We start from the raw sequence: 18,895 nt of genomic DNA on the forward strand, positions 1-18,895 counted from the left end.
TGATGGGAGAACGTATGGAAGAAACGTCTCCAGTACCTCAGAAGCTGCGAAACTACACCTCCCGAGGTATACAGCGATGATGAAATAGATGATTCACCTCTAAATGATGAATTCGTTGACCGCCAGCGAACTCGCTGGGTTGAGGAAAATGAATTCATTGTTCGTCAGCAGGCGCGACATCAACAACAGTTGCAGCAGCAAATTAACTAGGTACAGCAATTACAGCTGCAACTAAATCCGCAGCAGCAGCAACAAAATAATCATGACAATAATGATGCTGCCGATGCAGATGACTGGGTCAAGGAGAACGACCCAATATTCAACTTCGCTAGGTCCTCCGAGAAAAGGGCCTGGGTGAAGCAAGTAACGCCTGCTCAGCCCCTATTAAAAAGCCGGACCGATAACGTGGACGTCTTTATTGATGAATGTACTTAAAATATATTTTTGAATTGACTATTTATACATTTTATACAAAAAAATTAATTTTTCCTTCATTTAATTTTGTTACAGTGGGGTTAAGACAATGTCGATGCATGAATTCGACATCATTAGCGTCGGGTGTCCGGAACGCCTGTTGGATATTTTGGAGAGGATTCGGGACTCGAAGATCAACAGAGATTGGTCCAACGTTCGCAAGCGGAAACGTGAGGATGACAGTGAAGAAGAATAGAACTTTTAGAAAAAATAAAAAATTAGTGAATCTAAGTGTTTACGTGTGCGTGTATGCGTGTAGATGTAATAAAAATATCTGTTTTTATATCCATGCGTATGGGAAAAATATAAAAAAATCTGCTTTTATAATGTATGTGTAATGGCGATAAAAAAAAAAGTTAATTCTATTAGTACGTGTGTGTATGTGTGAAAAATAGAAAAAAATCTGTTTTTATAAGTATGCGGGTGCGTGTGAAGAAAATGTTAAATAAAAAAAAAATAAAAATCTGTTTTTATTTAAATTATACTCCCATTAGAATTAATTTCCCCACCTGCATGCCATAAACTCCTATTTTCCTCATTTAAATATTTTATCACCTCAACACCTGCATGCCATAAAAGATCACTTAAATATTTGCACACCTCCACACGTGCAGCCGCTCTCCACACCGACAGAGGGAATTCCCTGTGACATCACCAGATCCCTGTCTCCCTTAGCCTTCCCCCTCGAGAAAATCTCCTCATCAAACCCAGGAGTGGGGGCCAGACATGTCTCCCCAGTTATGCCCTATACTACTTGCTTACAATCTAATATGTGTTTTTTGACTGAGACAATATAAAATTATTAATAATAATATTATATTATCTTCCGTATTACTTAGTTGACTTATATATTACTTAACTTGCAATATATGCTAAAGTGTTTAATTGCTTATACTATTTACACTGTTTATAATTATATACTACTATGTACCTAATGAATTTTTGGTCAACATTAAAATCATTAAACAAACTATCTAATCTAATCTAATCTCCCTCTCATCCCCAACTACACACACATACACACACCCATCCGTAAACAATTTTAATAGATACATAAAAAAGTTAATTATGAGCAGACCAAAAAATTAATGAAGTATTTTTAGTTATTTATCTATTTAATGAATTTATCTGACCCAGAAGCTAGAGTTCCCTGAGGTCCGTACAAGTATCTGACATAAGAACACAGTCACTGCTCAATATTATGTAGTTCTGTAATCTATTACTAAGATACTTACTTATGAGCGCGCAAATCGTTTCTCCGCAGATACATTTGAAAAACCTTTTATCCCCCAATCGAATGCATATTCAAAGCAAGCAGTCCAATGGATACTATTTTATCTAGCATCTGCCCATATGAGATGATCGACAAAAAGGAGATAATTCAATGATAAAAAAAATTAATGAAAAAAAACTGGAATCTTGCAGTTCAAAAAATATTTTGCTTTTCCTTTCTTGTCTGTTGTTTTTCAATCTAACAATTATTACAATCTACAGTGCATGAAAGTGATATGTACAATTTACTTTGAAATGATGCACCTGGAAGATTACTATTACATATCCTTAATGTGAAATTTTTATTTTTTTATGACTTTTATGTTGCGTAAATATATTAATCAAATTACGTCATCGCTACATTACCAACATAATACGGACGTCACATTAATATTTCATTTTCGATCATAATGTTAGGCCAAAATATTAGATAAATGAGTGTGAAATTGTGCGTCATATGTGACATATAGGTTACTTACGTTCTACGTCACTGAATATTCTTGGTTCTATGAATGTGATGTCTTCGTTACGTTGCCGTATAATTTTATGTTCATTTTTTTCAATAAAACATATAATAATAGATATTTGAAGACATAAATATGTAATTTCAAAAAACTTATATTCAAACTATAATTATTGAAAAAAATTAATGAAAACTTTATTCTGATAGAAAAAAACATGCAAATCTTAGATCGTTGTTGTGATAATTCTGCTATCTTAAAAACTTTAAGGCTAACTCAGTAAATGTCACATTATTAATTATTAATCACTCACAATACTACATTAGACCAAGCATTTTTCATACATTAAATTTATTATATAGTAAGATTAATAGTATATTCAAAGTAAATATATTCATCTTCCAGTATTGTGGCGAAAAATGCATTTTCTCACCTCCGGGCGGAAAGCGTCAACTTTCGTCCCGCTGTGCAAAACGAAGTTGCCACTTTCCGCCTCCGTCGAGGAGAAAAATAGTATACACTCCTCGGGAAGTAAATAAGAAAGCCTCAGATCACATGTTTGTTGACCTCGGCTTCGCCTCGGCCAACAATTACATGTGATCTGAGACATTTCTTACTTTACTTCCCTAGGTGTGTAATATACTATATCTGATAAAAGAAATTTTATATTTTGTGTTCAACAGTTTAAAGACGAATTTAAAACTTTTATATATATATATATATATATATATATATATATATACACTTGATTATGATTAACTTTACAAATGGAGGGATACCGCGATGTTTTATTTGAATTGAAACATACTCCAGCAATTGAATGTACAGAAACACGCACTCTGCAGTCAATCATCAGAATGACGATTTATGACTAGACACCCCAGTAGTGATTGATTGAAATGAGACTGCGTAGAAATTCACGAATTTCAACCGATGACACTCATGCACAATGAACTTATTTGATATCAATTTTAAATTCAAGTAATTATCATTCAGTATGAATAGACCGCAATTTTTACCTATTAGATAATTGTTTAAATAAGTTTGATGGGTTAAAAATGAATTGATAATTCAATCGTCCCGGGAAGAAAAGTTCATGTCTGACCAAATATGATCATTTATGAGCATTCATATATGATCATATATGAAAATTGGCCATGTCTGATCATATATGACTAGATATGATCATATATGATTAGATATGTATTATCATATATGTTCATTCCTGACCATATCTGATCTTACACGAGTTGAACATCACGTAAAATTTTTTTATGGTCATTCATATATGATCATACATGACCGTATATAATCTTATATGAATTGTAAATCGGTTGAAAACTTTTTATGTATCTTCATATATGCTCATATATGTCCATATATGATCTTGTATTGACTGAATATCGAGTAAAAATACATTATGTTGTATCATATATGATCATACATGACCATATTTTATCTTATATGATTTGTGTATAAGTTAGAAGAAATTTCTTAGCCTTTATATATGGTCACATATGAACATGTATGACTCATATATAAATATATATGATCATTAGGATGTTTCATATTTAAGCGATATTTTTTTTCTGTCCTACCTAAAAAACTAACAATTTATAGAACAAAAAAAAATTCCCGCTTGAAAAAAAATTTTAAGTCAATTAGGGGCTTAGCGCATCGAAAAATTCGATTTCCCATTTAAATAACATGGGAAACAAATTTTTTTTTGTTTAGAATTTTAGCCCCGGCGATGGTTTATTGTACGAATAAGCTCAGCATACATTTTTGTAGGGAATTTAACGTTTTATAAAAAAAGTCTCTTATTATTTCTTGATAAATCCATCTGTTCAAAAGTTATTGGACCTCGAAGTCAAGTTAAAGTAAATTTCGAGATCTTTTTACTTTTTCGGCGAAACTATCAGACATCATAAAATGTCATAAAATCTTTTTTGTACACGATTTTATTCCCTACAAATTATTTCGAAAAAGTTTTTTTTCAATTCTGCATTGTTTTCTAGATATATCCATTTTAATGTCAAGCTCTTAAGATCGATCAGAACACTATTTTTCTAGAGGCTTGGCATTAAAATAGAAATAACTACAAAACAATGCAGAATTTGGAAAAAATTTATCAGGAATAATTTGTAGGAAATAAAATTGTTTACAAAAAAGATTCTAAGACATTTTATGATAAGTCCGATAGTTTCGCCGAAAAAGTAAAAAGATCTCGAAATTAACTCTTTCTAACTTGGCTTCGAGCTCCAATAACTTTTGAACAGATGGATTTATCAAAAAATGATAACAGACTTTTTTGTAGAGCATTAAATTCCCTACAAAAATGTACGCTGGGCTTATTCGTACAATAAGCCATTGCCGAGGTAAAAAATTCAAAACTAAAAAAAAAATTTTATCCCATGTTACTTAAATGGGAAATCGAATTTTTTGATGCGCTAAGCCCTAATTGACTTAAAATTTTTATTCAAGTGGGAATATTTTTTTTGTACTATAAATTGTTAGTTTTTCAGATAGGACAGAAAAAAAAAATATCGCTTGAATATGAAACACCCTAATGATCGTATATGATTCTTATATGATCTTATATGCTGATATCTAATTATATTTAGCCAGATCTGAATTTTTTCCCAGGGTAGGAAGTAGGAACAAGAGAATAAATCAATTAATTTCAATAAATTGGTTATCAGTTTATCAGAAACTTAAAGTTAAAATAAATAATAATTATACAATGACATTATGACAAATGTTGTAATAAAAAAATACGATAAATTAGATTGTATTCCTTATTTTCAGGTAGATTTTTTTAAATCTAACTATCCCTAACGGACCCAAATTACGGTAAACCCACCGTAAATTACGGTAATCCACCGTAAAATACCGATTTACCGTAAATTACGGTGGATTTACTGTAAAATACGGAAATACGGTAATCCACCGTAAATGACGGTCATTTGGTAATCCACCCGATTTTTTACAGTAGATTTATCGTATTCGACGGTAAATTTACGGTATACCCGCCATAATTTACGGCAATCCACTGTAAAGTACCGATTTTTCGTAAATTTTGATGGATTTACCGTCATTAACGGTGAGTTTACCGTAATTTACGGTAAATCTACTCGAATTTTACGGTATTCTACGGTAGATTTACGGTAAAATTACCGTAAATTTACGGTAAATCAGATCTGCTAGGGTTGTATTTGTCCTCATGGTCGATTTTTCAAGGAATTTTGTCACAAGCTATCATAATTAGTTAGGTAGAGTTCGAAAATACCATCTGTTAAAAAATTTATATATATATGGGATATAACGCAGTTTTGAAGACACGATTACGCCTACAATTCTTATCAGATCTTAATGAAATTTTTCACACTTATTCTATAGGCGATTATCTTGATCAAGTTTAAAGATGGGCTGAATCGTTCGAATAGTTTTGAAGTTATGGATGTTTAAAATGTTCACGATTTTTCGAAAAAAACAGTTTTCATTCACTTTTAAAGTTAATATAAGTTTAAAACTGAAACTCATAGATAATTTCTGTAAAAAGTATTTTAAAGCTTGACTAATAAGCTTTAATTTATGGTCTTAAACTTTATATTTTTACTATTTTTTCTAATAATTTGATAGCCTTGAAAGTTTTAATAAAATAAAAAAATGTTGAAAATATGGTTTTTATTTTACATAACTTATGTATTTTCCATTATAATACAATTTTGTCAGTTGTATTTGTTGCGTAATCACAACTACATTCAAATTTGAATGTAGTTGAACTTCCGGCAAATAGAGGCAGCACCTACTGGGGCCTAGTGTCCATCTATGAGAACTTGACTTGCACTGTGCGACGCATGCGCATGAATTTATCCTGCCTCGTGGCAAGAAGACCGACGCCATTATCTATTCGTTTATACAATTTCAAGTGTCACCACGTGTTTTGTATAATCTATTAAAATTGCGCTCATCTCGAGTAAATAATTCAAAGTAATCAATAAATTACATTCAGAGTTCATTACTCTATATAAAAATATAATTATTTTTATAATCGCGAGCTCCAGAGCTCATAAAATAATTAATAAATAACATCAAGAAATCCAGTGTTCTACAACCTGTTCCTGACGAGGTTATATCATCAAGAAAGCAACAGGTGCATTCTTTATTAAACATTTACTTGTTATCAGTGCTCAATTAATTTAAAAAAAAAAAAAAAAAAAAGAAAAAAAAAAAAAAAAGACTCAGTTTTATTATTTATTTAATTATCAATATGCTCAATTTCTTAATTAATTTAAAAGTTATGTTTCGCTCAGTAGCCTCTGCTATCATGCTACCACGTGTTCAACAGATAAATTAAAATCAGTGTAATTTATCATGAGCTCATTAAATTCAATTCAATTAAGTGATCATCACTATTAAAACTCAATAACAAAAATATTTATGTATTCAGTGCTATTAAAAATAGTAATTAATGTGTTCACTTCGCTCAGTAACCTCTGACATCATGTTACCTATTATCATGACATTTTTGCATTCAACTCAGTGTTCAATTAAACTCAACTTGATTATTTTTAATTCATTATTTACTCGAGCTCAACTCAATAATTTGTATTCAATTATTCACGTATTCATGAGCTCAGACAATTATCAGTATTTATAAATTAAATAAACTATTTAATTTGCAACCCAGTGATATTTTGTGCTGTGACAAATAAAAATATTGTTATATTTTTAAATATGCGTATTTTTCAAACATCCCAACCACCAACCAGTCCTGGCATGTCTTTATTTAATTATTATTACAACATTTTATGGTCCTTCGAGCCGGATGGTTGGTTGGTTGTGTCGGTAGCATCATCATTGGGCAGCTGTACTCATATAACCCCATCAACAGGTCAAGGAGCTCACTATGGGGGATGAAGAGAAGAAGAAGGGTCTTCCAAAGGCCCAGGAGCACTCAGAGGTCCCTGAAGGTACCCCCACGGACCCACACCTCTTTCCAGTGATCAACATTGTCGACAATCAAGGCCTCAGCGACTCAAGCGCCACCGAGACTGGGGTCCACGGCGAAGGAGACCAGTCTAGGCAGAAACTCAAACGCACTCCCAGGAAATCGACGATTTCCCCAGGACTCGAGCTGAAAGTTATCAGCCAGCACTCACGGCTTAGAGTCTTCTCAGACTGGGAATCTCTGGCTGCTATGCTCACCGTTTCCGACGGCTTGGCTCAACTCAAGTCTCGACTTGAGTTACTCGAGGGTGAATGGCACCAGTTCAACCTCACTCACGACTCACTAGCACTCACCTGCACCAAGGAGTTCTTGGAGAGCTCATATGTCAAGGACGGAGTATACGACCTGGTGTACAGGTCGTATATCAACGCCAAGGGCAAACTCATCGCACTCATCAACTCAATACCAGTTCCAGCTGTTGCTCCAACTGTAATACACTCAACCCGGGCTCCAACTCATTTGCCAGCACTCGCAATTCCCAAGTTCGATGGGCGTTACGAGAACTGGCCGGAATTCAGGGACTCATTCACCTCAATGGTGATAAATGCTCAAGAACTTGCTCCAGTTCAACGTCTTCAGTACCTGAAGAGCTGTCTGCAAGGACAAGCCGCACTCAGCCTCGCCAGTGTACAAATGTGCGACGACCAATTTGTACCTGCGTGGAATCAGCTCAAGGAGAGATATGACAACCCTCGCCTACTCATCGGTGCTCAACTGGACAAGCTCCTTAACATGCATGCGCTCACTTCACGCTCATCAGAGCAGCTCAATTACCTTCTGAACACCGTTTCAGAGGTAATCAACGCACTCAACGCACTCGGGGTACAATTAAACTCAGATTTGAATCCGCTGCTTACGCAGTTGATCATATCTAAACTGGACTCACACAACCGGGAGCTCTGGGAAAACAAAATGGGTGCTTCCACGGAATACCCAACCCTCAAAGTACTCACTGAGTTCTTGGTCAGTCGTGCTCGTGCTCAAGAACGAGTGGAACAGGCGTCTTCGTCCAAACCACCGCGCTCATCCACTAAAACAGCTTCATATGCTGCTGCAGCTGTTACAGACTCATCTCCAGCCACGCACTCATCTACTGCACTCGTCTGTAAACACGTCCGGCATTCATCATACTAGTACTCATCGCTCAGCAATTTCACTCGCAACTTGCCTACTTGCCCTTATCATCAGTTAAGTACTCATCCAGTATGTATATCGCTGGATCCAGGTTCTGAATCATCTTTTGTTTCAGATTCCTTGGTGCACTCACTTAATCTCTAACGCACACACTCATCTATTCAGATCATTGGTATCGGTATATCCAATGCTGGTAAAGCTAAATGTCAATTCGCACTCAAACTCTCATCTAAGCATCAAACGACTTAGTCATCATCGCACACGTGTTAGATGAACTCATTACAAGTTGCTGACAAATTAAAGCACTCTGCAAGGCGGGCGGATTCCTTCTTGCTAAATGGGCAAGCAATCATCCCAAGATTACAATAAATCAATCATGTGGAAGCAATCAAGACTCATGAATTCGAGGATTCAGACTCCAGCACCAAGCTTCTGGGCATGTACTGGTCCTCACACTCAGATCAATTTATTGCACGTACTCACCACCATGCTCAACTCAAAATTTTACAAAATGGATCATTTTATCAGAGATTGCTCAAATCTTTGATCCTCTTGGATTTTCCGCACCACTCATCATTCGAGCCAAGGTATTCATGCAGGAGCTTTGGCTCGAAAAGCTCAGCTGGGACACTCCATCGGCAGCCAATCAACGGAATAAATGGAGAAACTTCAAAAATGAACTCAAATTTATCTCTGAAATCAAAATTCCAAGATGGATCCACTCATCCACGTGCTCAACCACCGAAATCCATGGATTCTCGGACGCCTCTCAATTGGCAATGGCAGCTGCCGTGTTCATCAAAGTCCACACACCTGCTCATGGAGTCAGAGTTACGCTGCTTTGCTCCAAAACCAAGGTAGCTCCGTTAAAACGACTAACGATACCAAGGTTAGAACTCACCGCAGCTCACATGTTGGCAAAACTCACAAAACACTGCCAGAGCACTCTAAATCTCACTCAATCGCCAATATACTTGTGGACGGACTCAACAATTACACTCACGTGGATTAAATCTCATCCGTCTCGCTGGAAGGAGTTTGTTCGGAATAGGGTGTCACATATTCAAGATCTACTTCCAGATTGCCACTGGAATTTCATTCCGGGCACACAAAATCCAGCAGACTGCGCAACACGAGGGTTGACTCCTACTCAACTCCGTGATCATCAACTATGGTGGACTGGCCCACCATGGTTGCTCAAGAGTTCATCGTCCTGGCCTAAATGTCCATCAATCGATGATACAGGAGCTCAAGCAGAAGAACGGCCTGGACTGGCCCTGTTCTCATCGAATTCATCGCTGAAATCAAATTGGCCTATCATGGAACGGCCAATACCACTCCTACGCATGTTACGAGCTACTGCAATCTGCTTTAGACTTCGTGACATGATCAAGAAATCACCAAACTCATCACTCAAGACTCCAATTACTTCTGACGAAGTAATTTCTGCACTCAACTTCTGTATCAAAGAAACTCAACGCATTCATTTTTCAAACGAGATCAACATGCACTCCAAACACGCACCATGGCCTAATGGTCATCCATTTGCTCGATTGGTTGCATTCATTGACACCGACGGCATCATTCGAGTAGGTGGACGGTTGGAAAATTCTCCAAATCAAGACCAAAGTAAGCATCCTGCTATTCTACCACGGAATGCGGCACTCACAAAACTCATCATCTCTGATGCTCATCAGCGTACCATGCATAGTGGTACTCAACTTACTCTTGCATTCATACGACAAAAGTACTGGATCATTGGTGGTAGACAACCAGTACGCTCAATTATACTCAAATGTATAAGATGCGCACGACATCGTGCTGATAGAGCTCAACAACTCATGGGTCAGCTACCAGTATCACGAGTCACTCCATCATCTGCATTCACTCACACTGGAGTTGACTATGCTGGTCCAATAACACTCAAAAATTGGAGACGCAGAGGAGCAAAAACATACAAAGGCTGGATTTGTGTTTTTGTCTGCCTTTCTACGTCAGCAGTACATCTAGAGGTAGTCAGCGACTACAGCTCTAGTGGGTTCATCGCAGCACTCCGCAGATTTATCAGCCGACGAGGCATCTGCACAGCACTCTACAGCGATTGTGGAACGACGTTCAAAGGCGCTGAAACTGATCTCAACCGTCTGTTCACTCAAGGAACTCAAGAGTCAAGAGAAATACTGGATCACATCACTGTGAACAGTATTGCCTGGCATTTCAATCCACCAGCAGCTCCACACATGGGTGGAAAGTGGAAAGCTGCTGTCAAATCACTCAAACATCATCTTACTCGATCAGTGGGAGAGTCTTCATTTACGTTTGAAGAATTTACGACTCTTCTGACGCAAATTGAAGCTATATTGAATTCAAGACCATTGGAGCCACTCACGGAAGATCCAGAAGACATGGATGCACTCACTCCTGGTCACTTCTTAATTGGACGAGCACTCAACATGATTCCTGAACCAGCACTCATCGATACAAATAGTTCTCGATTGTCTAGATGGCAATTTCTACAACAACGTGTTCAACAGTTCTGGAATCATTGGTCTACAAGTTATCTTCAAAGACAACTGGCAATCACCAAGTGGCAACGTCCAACTCATCAAATTCAAGTTGGGTCACTTGTATTACTCACCGACGAAAGGTTTCCACCAACCAGGTGGCCTCTCGCTCGTATTATCGCACTCCACCCTGGCAAAGATGGATTAACCAGGGTTGCTACGCTCAAAACAGTGAACTCAACACTCACTCGTCCAATCACGAAGCTTGCACTCCTACCAATTGAACCAGAACCACAAGAAGATGACGAAGAATAACTTCACTGGTTCAATGACATGCTCATCAAAAGATCAAGTACTCAAGAACTCATCAATCATCAACTCTGTTGCTGATGGCGGGCGGAATGTTGCGTAATCACAACTACATTCAAATTTGAATGTAGTTGAACTTCCGGCAAATAGAGGCAGCACCTACTGGGGCCTAGTGTCCATCTATGAGAACTTGACTTGCACTGTGCGACGCATGCGCATGAATTTATCCTGCCTCGTGGCAAGAAGACCGACGCCATTATCTATTCGTTTATACAATTTCAAGTGTCACCACGTGTTTTGTATAATCTATTAAAATTGCGCTCATCTCGAGTAAATAATTCAAAGTAATCAATAAATTACATTCAGAGTTCATTACTCTATATAAAAATATAATTATTTTTATAATCGCGAGCTCCAGAGCTCATAAAATAATTAATAAATAACATCAAGAAATCCAGTGTTCTACAACCTGTTCCTGACGAGGTTATATCATCAAGAAAGCAACAGGTGCATTCTTTATTAAACATTTACTTGTTATCAGTGCTCAATTAATTTAAAAAAAAAAAAAAAAAAAAAGAAAAAAAAAAAAAAAGACTCAGTTTTATTATTTATTTAATTATCAATATGCTCAATTTCTTAATTAATTTAAAAGTTATGTTTCGCTCAGTAGCCTCTGCTATCATGCTACCACGTGTTCAACAGATAAATTAAAATCAGTGTAATTTATCATGAGCTCATTAAATTCAATTCAATTAAGTGATCATCACTATTAAAACTCAATAACAAAAATATTTATGTATTCAGTGCTATTAAAAATAGTAATTAATGTGTTCACTTCGCTCAGTAACCTCTGACATCATGTTACCTATTATCATGACATTTTTGCATTCAACTCAGTGTTCAATTAAACTCAACTTGATTATTTTTAATTCATTATTTACTCGAGCTCAACTCAATAATTTGTATTCAATTATTCACGTATTCATGAGCTCAGACAATTATCAGTATTTATAAATTAAATAAACTATTTAATTTGCAACCCAGTGATATTTTGTGCTGTGACAAATAAAAATATTGTTATATTTTTAAATATGCGTATTTTTCAAACATCCCAACCACCAACCAGTCCTGGCATGTCTTTATTTAATTATTATTACAACAGTATTTTATTGTGAACAAAATAACCTGCAAATTTCACAGCTATTTTATATTTTGAAAGTATTTCTTTTAATATTTATGATGTTTCAATCGTACCTGTAGTCCTATAATCATATCTGATCTTGTCATCGTAATAGCAATTACAATTATGATTTCATACTAATTAAATTTTCTATACTTTTTTTACGTGAAGGTTAGTTTGGTAGGTTACCTATATAATGTTTTGTCAAATCAACTATCTGAAGTTCTCTATCGAAAATAGTCGTTGTCTTTTTTTACCCTCACTCTTAAAAAACGAGCCTAATTCAATATCATGACCATACACTAACATGTATCACAAGATATGTATGTATTTAACTTTTTATACAGATCAATTCGAAAATCTACCTTCCATTTCGGCTGCCAAATGGCCTTTTTTTATAATTACATTGACTCACGAATAGTAACTAAGGTTAAAGTCTTTATATGTTAATACTATGACCATAATCAGACTAATAATTATTGCAAAAGTTTGACTACAAAATAAATTCTGTTAAATTAATTCAAACTTATTTAACACTTAGAACTTACTGATCAATGACACACACGTTTCAAATATAATCCGTCACGAAATTATTCTTATTGTTTCCAAATCCAACCATGTGTAACTAATCAATTTGGGAAATCATCATGGAAATTATGATTTATTTTGATAAATGATTTAATTGGATTTCATTAATACTTTTCATAATTTTTTGTCATTTATAATTATTATTTCATAACAAAAAAATGTCATCTAGCAGCCAGAATGGAAGATAGATTTTTCGAAAATTTCCAGCACTGCTCAGATTTTCCGCTAGCTCGCTCTTAGTTTGAAACGAAGGCGATTCTTGTTCATTTTTACTAGGGTTGAACCAATTTTTGGAAGTCAATTTTTCAATTCGATATTCTTAATCCGCGATTTAAATATTGATGGTATACTCATATATTAATGTATACATATATACATGTACGAGCAATACTATAGTAGTTTATCTATCACATGCGATCGTGTTTAAGACGCGAAGTGTGGAGATTGGTGCCCGAGCCGAAAGTGAGGTACTAACCCATGAGCGTCTTAAACTCGATTGTACTAGATAAATAGATTAGTTTTTTTTTTGTCAAATATTGGAAGGTACTACATTTAGTGCCTATAAATAACAGGTCATAATCCGCAATTATATACTTGGTAAGATTGTTGTGAGTATTTGTTAAAAATGAGAGAGAAGTCAGTGAGTGTATTAATAAAGATGAAAATAAATTTTGTCAAAAGACGGCTCGTTGATTGACTTCGATATGTTTTGGTTATTTGCTATCGCACATGTGACCAAAAAATATTTTTTGATTCGTTGATGACGGCACTATAGGAACGATTAGGTATTTTGTTTTACCAGCTGTATGTTATCTACTAGTTTTAGCTGCTGACTACCCTGATTAAACAAAATGATTAAAAATGATTTAAAATGATTTGTTTTTTAATCATTTTAAATACTTTTTAATCCTTCAAATCATTTCTAATCCAGTCTCTTATGGACATTTAACGTGTGAAATCATTTTTAATCATTTTGTTTAATCAGGGTATAGCCACTGAATGTCATACATTACAAAAGTCTGCCACAAAAATTTAATTAGGTATTACTAACATCTCGAATTGGCAAACTAGCTTTGAGTAAGCGTGGTTATATCAATAGACGGAGTTATTAATATTACATTTGAAGTCTGCTTAATGTCCGTGTATAAACATGTGCTGAGAAAAGAAAACATACATACATAATAAAATGTATAACAAGACGAGATATAATCACAGGGCGTACGTTTGGAACATAATCAGTAATGAAAGAAGTACTTTTAAAATATAAAATTGCTGGCAAATTTACAAATTATCTTGTTCACAATAAAATACACCTGATGAAATTGGATAGGAATGAAGAATAAATAAGATTTAAGGAATGAAAACCATGGTTTTAAAACATTTTGATTCCATCAAAACTTTCAAGACTAACAAATTATTAGAAGAAATGGTCAAAACATGAAGTTTAAGGTCATAAATTAAAGCTAATTGGTCAAGCTATGAGATTCTTTCTACGGAAATGGTCTATGAGTATCAATTTTTGAGTTATACCGACTTGAAAGTGAATAAAAACTGATTTTTCTGAAAAATCGTGGAAACTTCAAACAGCTATAACTTCTAAACTAATCAACCGATTTAGCCCATCTTCAAACTTGATCAGGATAATCACCTATAGAATACGTGTGAAAAATTTCATTATGATGCGATAAGAACAGTAGGTGCTATCGTAGTGACAATTCCAGTTATAATCATAGGGCGTATAGGTACATTTGAAACATCATAAGTAATGAAAGAAATACTTTTAAAATATAAAACAGCTGTGAAATTTCGAGGTTATTCTGTTCACAATAAAAGACATCTGACGAAATTGGACTATGATGGAAAATGCATAAGTTATGAAGAATAAAATTAGTTATTTTCGATACGTATGCGGAACGGTAGGGATTCTGGCGGCTTGAAGTGACGTCACGAGTTTGACGCTACGGGCGCTTTCTTATCAAGACCGGATATAGTACGAGGTTTTGATAAGAATGTATCCATAGCCTCAAACGCGTGCCTGCACTTCAAGTCTATCAGGGTTTCTACCGTTGAGCATAAAGTATCGAACAAAATTTTTTGTCATATAAACGGCAGAAGTTGAATTTGAGAGAGAAACAGTCAAAAATGTTTTAAGTCGTGTAGGAATGTAGAGACAAATAGAGAAAGAGAAGTTACTTTTCGATACAAGTTCCCCCCACGAAAAAAATATATATGTCAGGATATATATGGAAGATATATCCCTGGATATATCCTGGGATATATCTGGAGATATATCTTTGGATATATCCGGGGATATATGCCGTATTTATCCATTTTTGCCGAAAACGTATATGATGAATATATATAAATATTTTTTATATCTCTTTCATATCCAGAGACACGGTAGTGTCTCGCGCCAAGTACACGGTCCAACACATGTATATGTGTGAGTGTGTAGCGCGAGCCTACCTGTCTCTTTTCTCGAGTCGGAGTGGTGTTTTATGGTTATGTATTACATTTTTTTTAATTAAAATTTAAACACGGCTTATTTCTGTTTTTTCTAAATATTTGTGTCTCACTCAGACTTTATGAACTGAATGTTATCACATTTTATTATTATTTATCTCATAAAATATAAAAAACGTTAGCATATACTATAGTACCTTAAAATTTGAGATTTGAGAAATTTTTTCCATCTATAATTTATGCTTATTTATTACCGTCTTAGAATAAATAGTTTTAAGAAGGAGCACGATTGACTCAACATCGAAGTATTTAAAATCTGTCTTGATTTTTAGCACTAGAGAGCGCTTTCATTATCCGACACAGCCTTGTATGCACAAGTAACGAGGCCTAATGCGTAATATTATTTTACCCATGACGAATGAATGAGCGAGTTTGGGTTAACTATTAACTACCCTAATGACTACTTAGCTTGAAATTGACAATAATTTGACAATGAAATTACCTAAAATTTGCTGCCCGAATTTGCTGACAGTTTGACAGCGAAGGTTAAATCGAAAAATTTACGATTAATTTTTCCTCAATTTAAAGGTAACTTTTTTTACTTGAAACAAAATCCAATTAGCGCAGTTTGCCTAGCAAAAGTTTAACTTTACGAAAAAATCCTTAAATTTTTCGTCAAATGTCGGTCAACTTTAAGCTTTTCTGTTTTTGACGACAATGTGTATACAACTTTTGAAGTAAATTTGCATTTTAACTCAGAAAGTAAATTCACGTCAAATTGTATGGCAAGTTGTACACCAATTATCGTCAAAAACGAAAAAGCCCGAAATTGACGGTCATTTGACAAAAAATTCCAGGAAACTTTTATAAAGAAAACTTTTGTTTAGCAAACTCCCTAATAGCGACTTTAGCTTGAAATTGACACTAATTTGAGATTGAAATTGCCTGAAATTTGTTGCCCGAATTTCCTGACAATTTGACAGCAGAAGTTGGAAAGAAAAATTTTCGGTTAATTTTCGTTCAATTTAGAAGTAACTTTTTAGGAGAAAAAAAAGTCGGTAATGTTAATTCTTACCATTTCAGAAGGTAAGCAAAATCATAAATCAAATTTTCTACAATTTCACGGTAAAAAAATACTTTACAATTTTTTAAGTCAAATTAACCATGAATTGAAGTAAAAATATGCTTAAAAATTGACGACAACTTTTTTCTAGTCAACTTTTAAAGTGAATTTGGATTCTGAATCGGGCAGAGTAAATTGGCGTCAAATTGAATATCAAGTTGCATATAAATAGTCGTAAAAAACGGAAAAGTCCGAAGTTGACGGATATTTGACGAAAAATTCAAGGAAACTTTTGTAAGTAAACTTTTGCTAAAGCAAACTATGCTACATGGAGACTTCAGAAGTTTCCATGCTGTGCTATAAGGGAAGTTTCCTCATGTTATGTCCTCAGTGGTCTCAAGTGCCTCTACCTATTAATTAATTCGTGAACTTGAAAAACATGAATAGGCGTGCATTTAACTTCCATTTGAAATTTACATATTGAAATCTTACAACATTTATTGCATCTTATCAATAATTAGTCGATAATTTAAATAATAAATCAATGTATTACATACTTATTAAATTATCTATTTAGATTATAAGAAAGTTGGAATAAATAGATAAATAAATCATTATATTCGGAAAAATATAAACCTAGTTTGAGTGGTTTTGGAATGTTTCCTGTCACCCGATACCTAAAACCTAAATAACACGCATAAAAATCATGAGTAGACCCTTTTTCAGTTTGAATCCATTGAGATTCTGAAAAAAATGCATTCCATTGAGTCAGAGGGGCGGGAGGATAAGTAGTTAGCACCATATGCTAGTTGCAATAGGTGGAAGGTGCTGAGAGGTCGAACTACTAAGCCATTTGATGTTTTAAATTACTGACAGAAAAGTCCGACGTTGTCGGATATATTTGACGTTAACTTTATAGGGAACTGTCGTTAAACAATTGCAGCTCTTTGTCTTATAACAATAAATTAATCAGGTTATGATATCTAGCAGTACAAAATTACTACAATTGTTAACAAACAATTTTATTGTTTCTACAAGATAAGACTATAAATAATATAGGCTCACTTGACTTGAATTATAAATTGATTTCTAATATAGAGTGTATATTAAAATCATTAACAATCAACACGACAAAAAAAAGACAAATCCTACCAAAAACAGATTCTCTGTATAAAATCGCGCCAAGTACACGTTTAAAATTTTTTACAATTAAGAAAAGATTCTTTTTACAAAAAAAATAAATCAAATCGAAAAAATACCAAGTACCTCATATAATTCAAAATCATAAAAAACATTTTCATAGAATTGAAAAAAAAATTGAAAAAAAAAATTTCAATGTACTTGGTGTGCCTATAAACTGGAAAAAAAAAGAAAATTCAATTTTATTAGAAAATAATTTATATGCGAAATCAATTCTAGAAATTAATTTTGCTTGAATAAATTTAGTAATGCACACCAAGTACATTGAAATTTCTTTTTTAAATTTTTTTTTTCAATTCTATGAAAATGTTTTTTATGATTTTGAATTATATGAGGTACTTGGTATTTTTTCGATTTGATTTATTTTTTTTGTAAAAAGAATCTTTTCTTAATTGTAAAAAATTTTAAACGTGTACTTGGCGCGATTTTATACAGAGAATCTGTTTTTGGTAGGATATAATTATATATTGAAACATATAAATATGTCGTTATGAGAAATTGGTAAGCCATATATAAATTTAGTGTGCAACATATATAATGATTTCTTATATGTTTTTGTATATACTTATATATGAAAGCATATAAATATATAGGTATAAAAAATTAGTAAGCCATATATGAAGTTAATATTCAAGCATATCTGAAAATATTTTATATGTGCTTATATATGAAAGCATATTAATATATAGGTATAAAAAATGAGTAAGTCGTATATGAAATTAATATCCGAATATATATGAAAAATTTATATGCATGTTTTATATTTGCTTATATATAAAAGCTTAGTATGCTGAGTTTTAAAAATTAGTAAGTCTTATATGAAATTAATATACAAACATATATAACGAATTTTCATGTATACTTAAAATGATAGCTTAGTATACTGGGTTTAAAAAAACTGTAAGTGTTACACAACATTTTCTATATGCATTTTTCTTTATATTTATTTAGAGATGAAATAATAATAATAATAATTAAAAGAGAAAGATTATAATGAGTAATATTCAGTAATTATTATTTTAATTTTTTTTTTTTAATTCAATTTTTAATATGCTCCTATTGATCACGCTCAGTTTGCTCATTTTCTTGGTTTTCTTTCTGCAACTGGAATGGTAAGTATTTAGAAGTTTTATAATATTTGATGTATTTTTTTTTATAAAATATAAATAAATTACTTTTTTTTTGCGCTCTGCTTCCCGCAATTTGGCGCACTTGCTATTAATTGCAGTCCCA

At 33.7% G+C, this 18,895-nt stretch overlaps 1 protein-coding gene across 1 annotated transcript; it reads left to right on the forward strand.

Annotated features, from left to right (window-relative positions):
* The first annotated feature begins 9,134 nt into the window (after window positions 1-9,134).
* On the forward strand, window positions 9,135-11,174 carry LOC130676298 (uncharacterized). The gene has a single exon (XM_057482449.1). It carries the CDS (start codon window positions 9,135-9,137, stop codon window positions 11,172-11,174), a length of 2,040 nt encoding a protein of 679 aa, XP_057338432.1.
* Window positions 11,175-18,895: the final 7,721 nt, after the last annotated feature.

The sequence above is a fragment of the Microplitis mediator genome, chromosome 10 (genome assembly GCF_029852145.1).
Source record: "Microplitis mediator isolate UGA2020A chromosome 10, iyMicMedi2.1, whole genome shotgun sequence".
Lineage (NCBI taxonomy): Eukaryota > Metazoa > Arthropoda > Insecta > Hymenoptera > Braconidae > Microplitis > Microplitis mediator.

What these genes read in the sequence shown, in the direction of transcription:
- LOC130676298 (XM_057482449.1), top strand. Translation starts at nt 9,135, where the DNA reads ATGGCAGCTGCCGTGTTCATCAAAGTCCACACACCTGCTCATGGAGTC.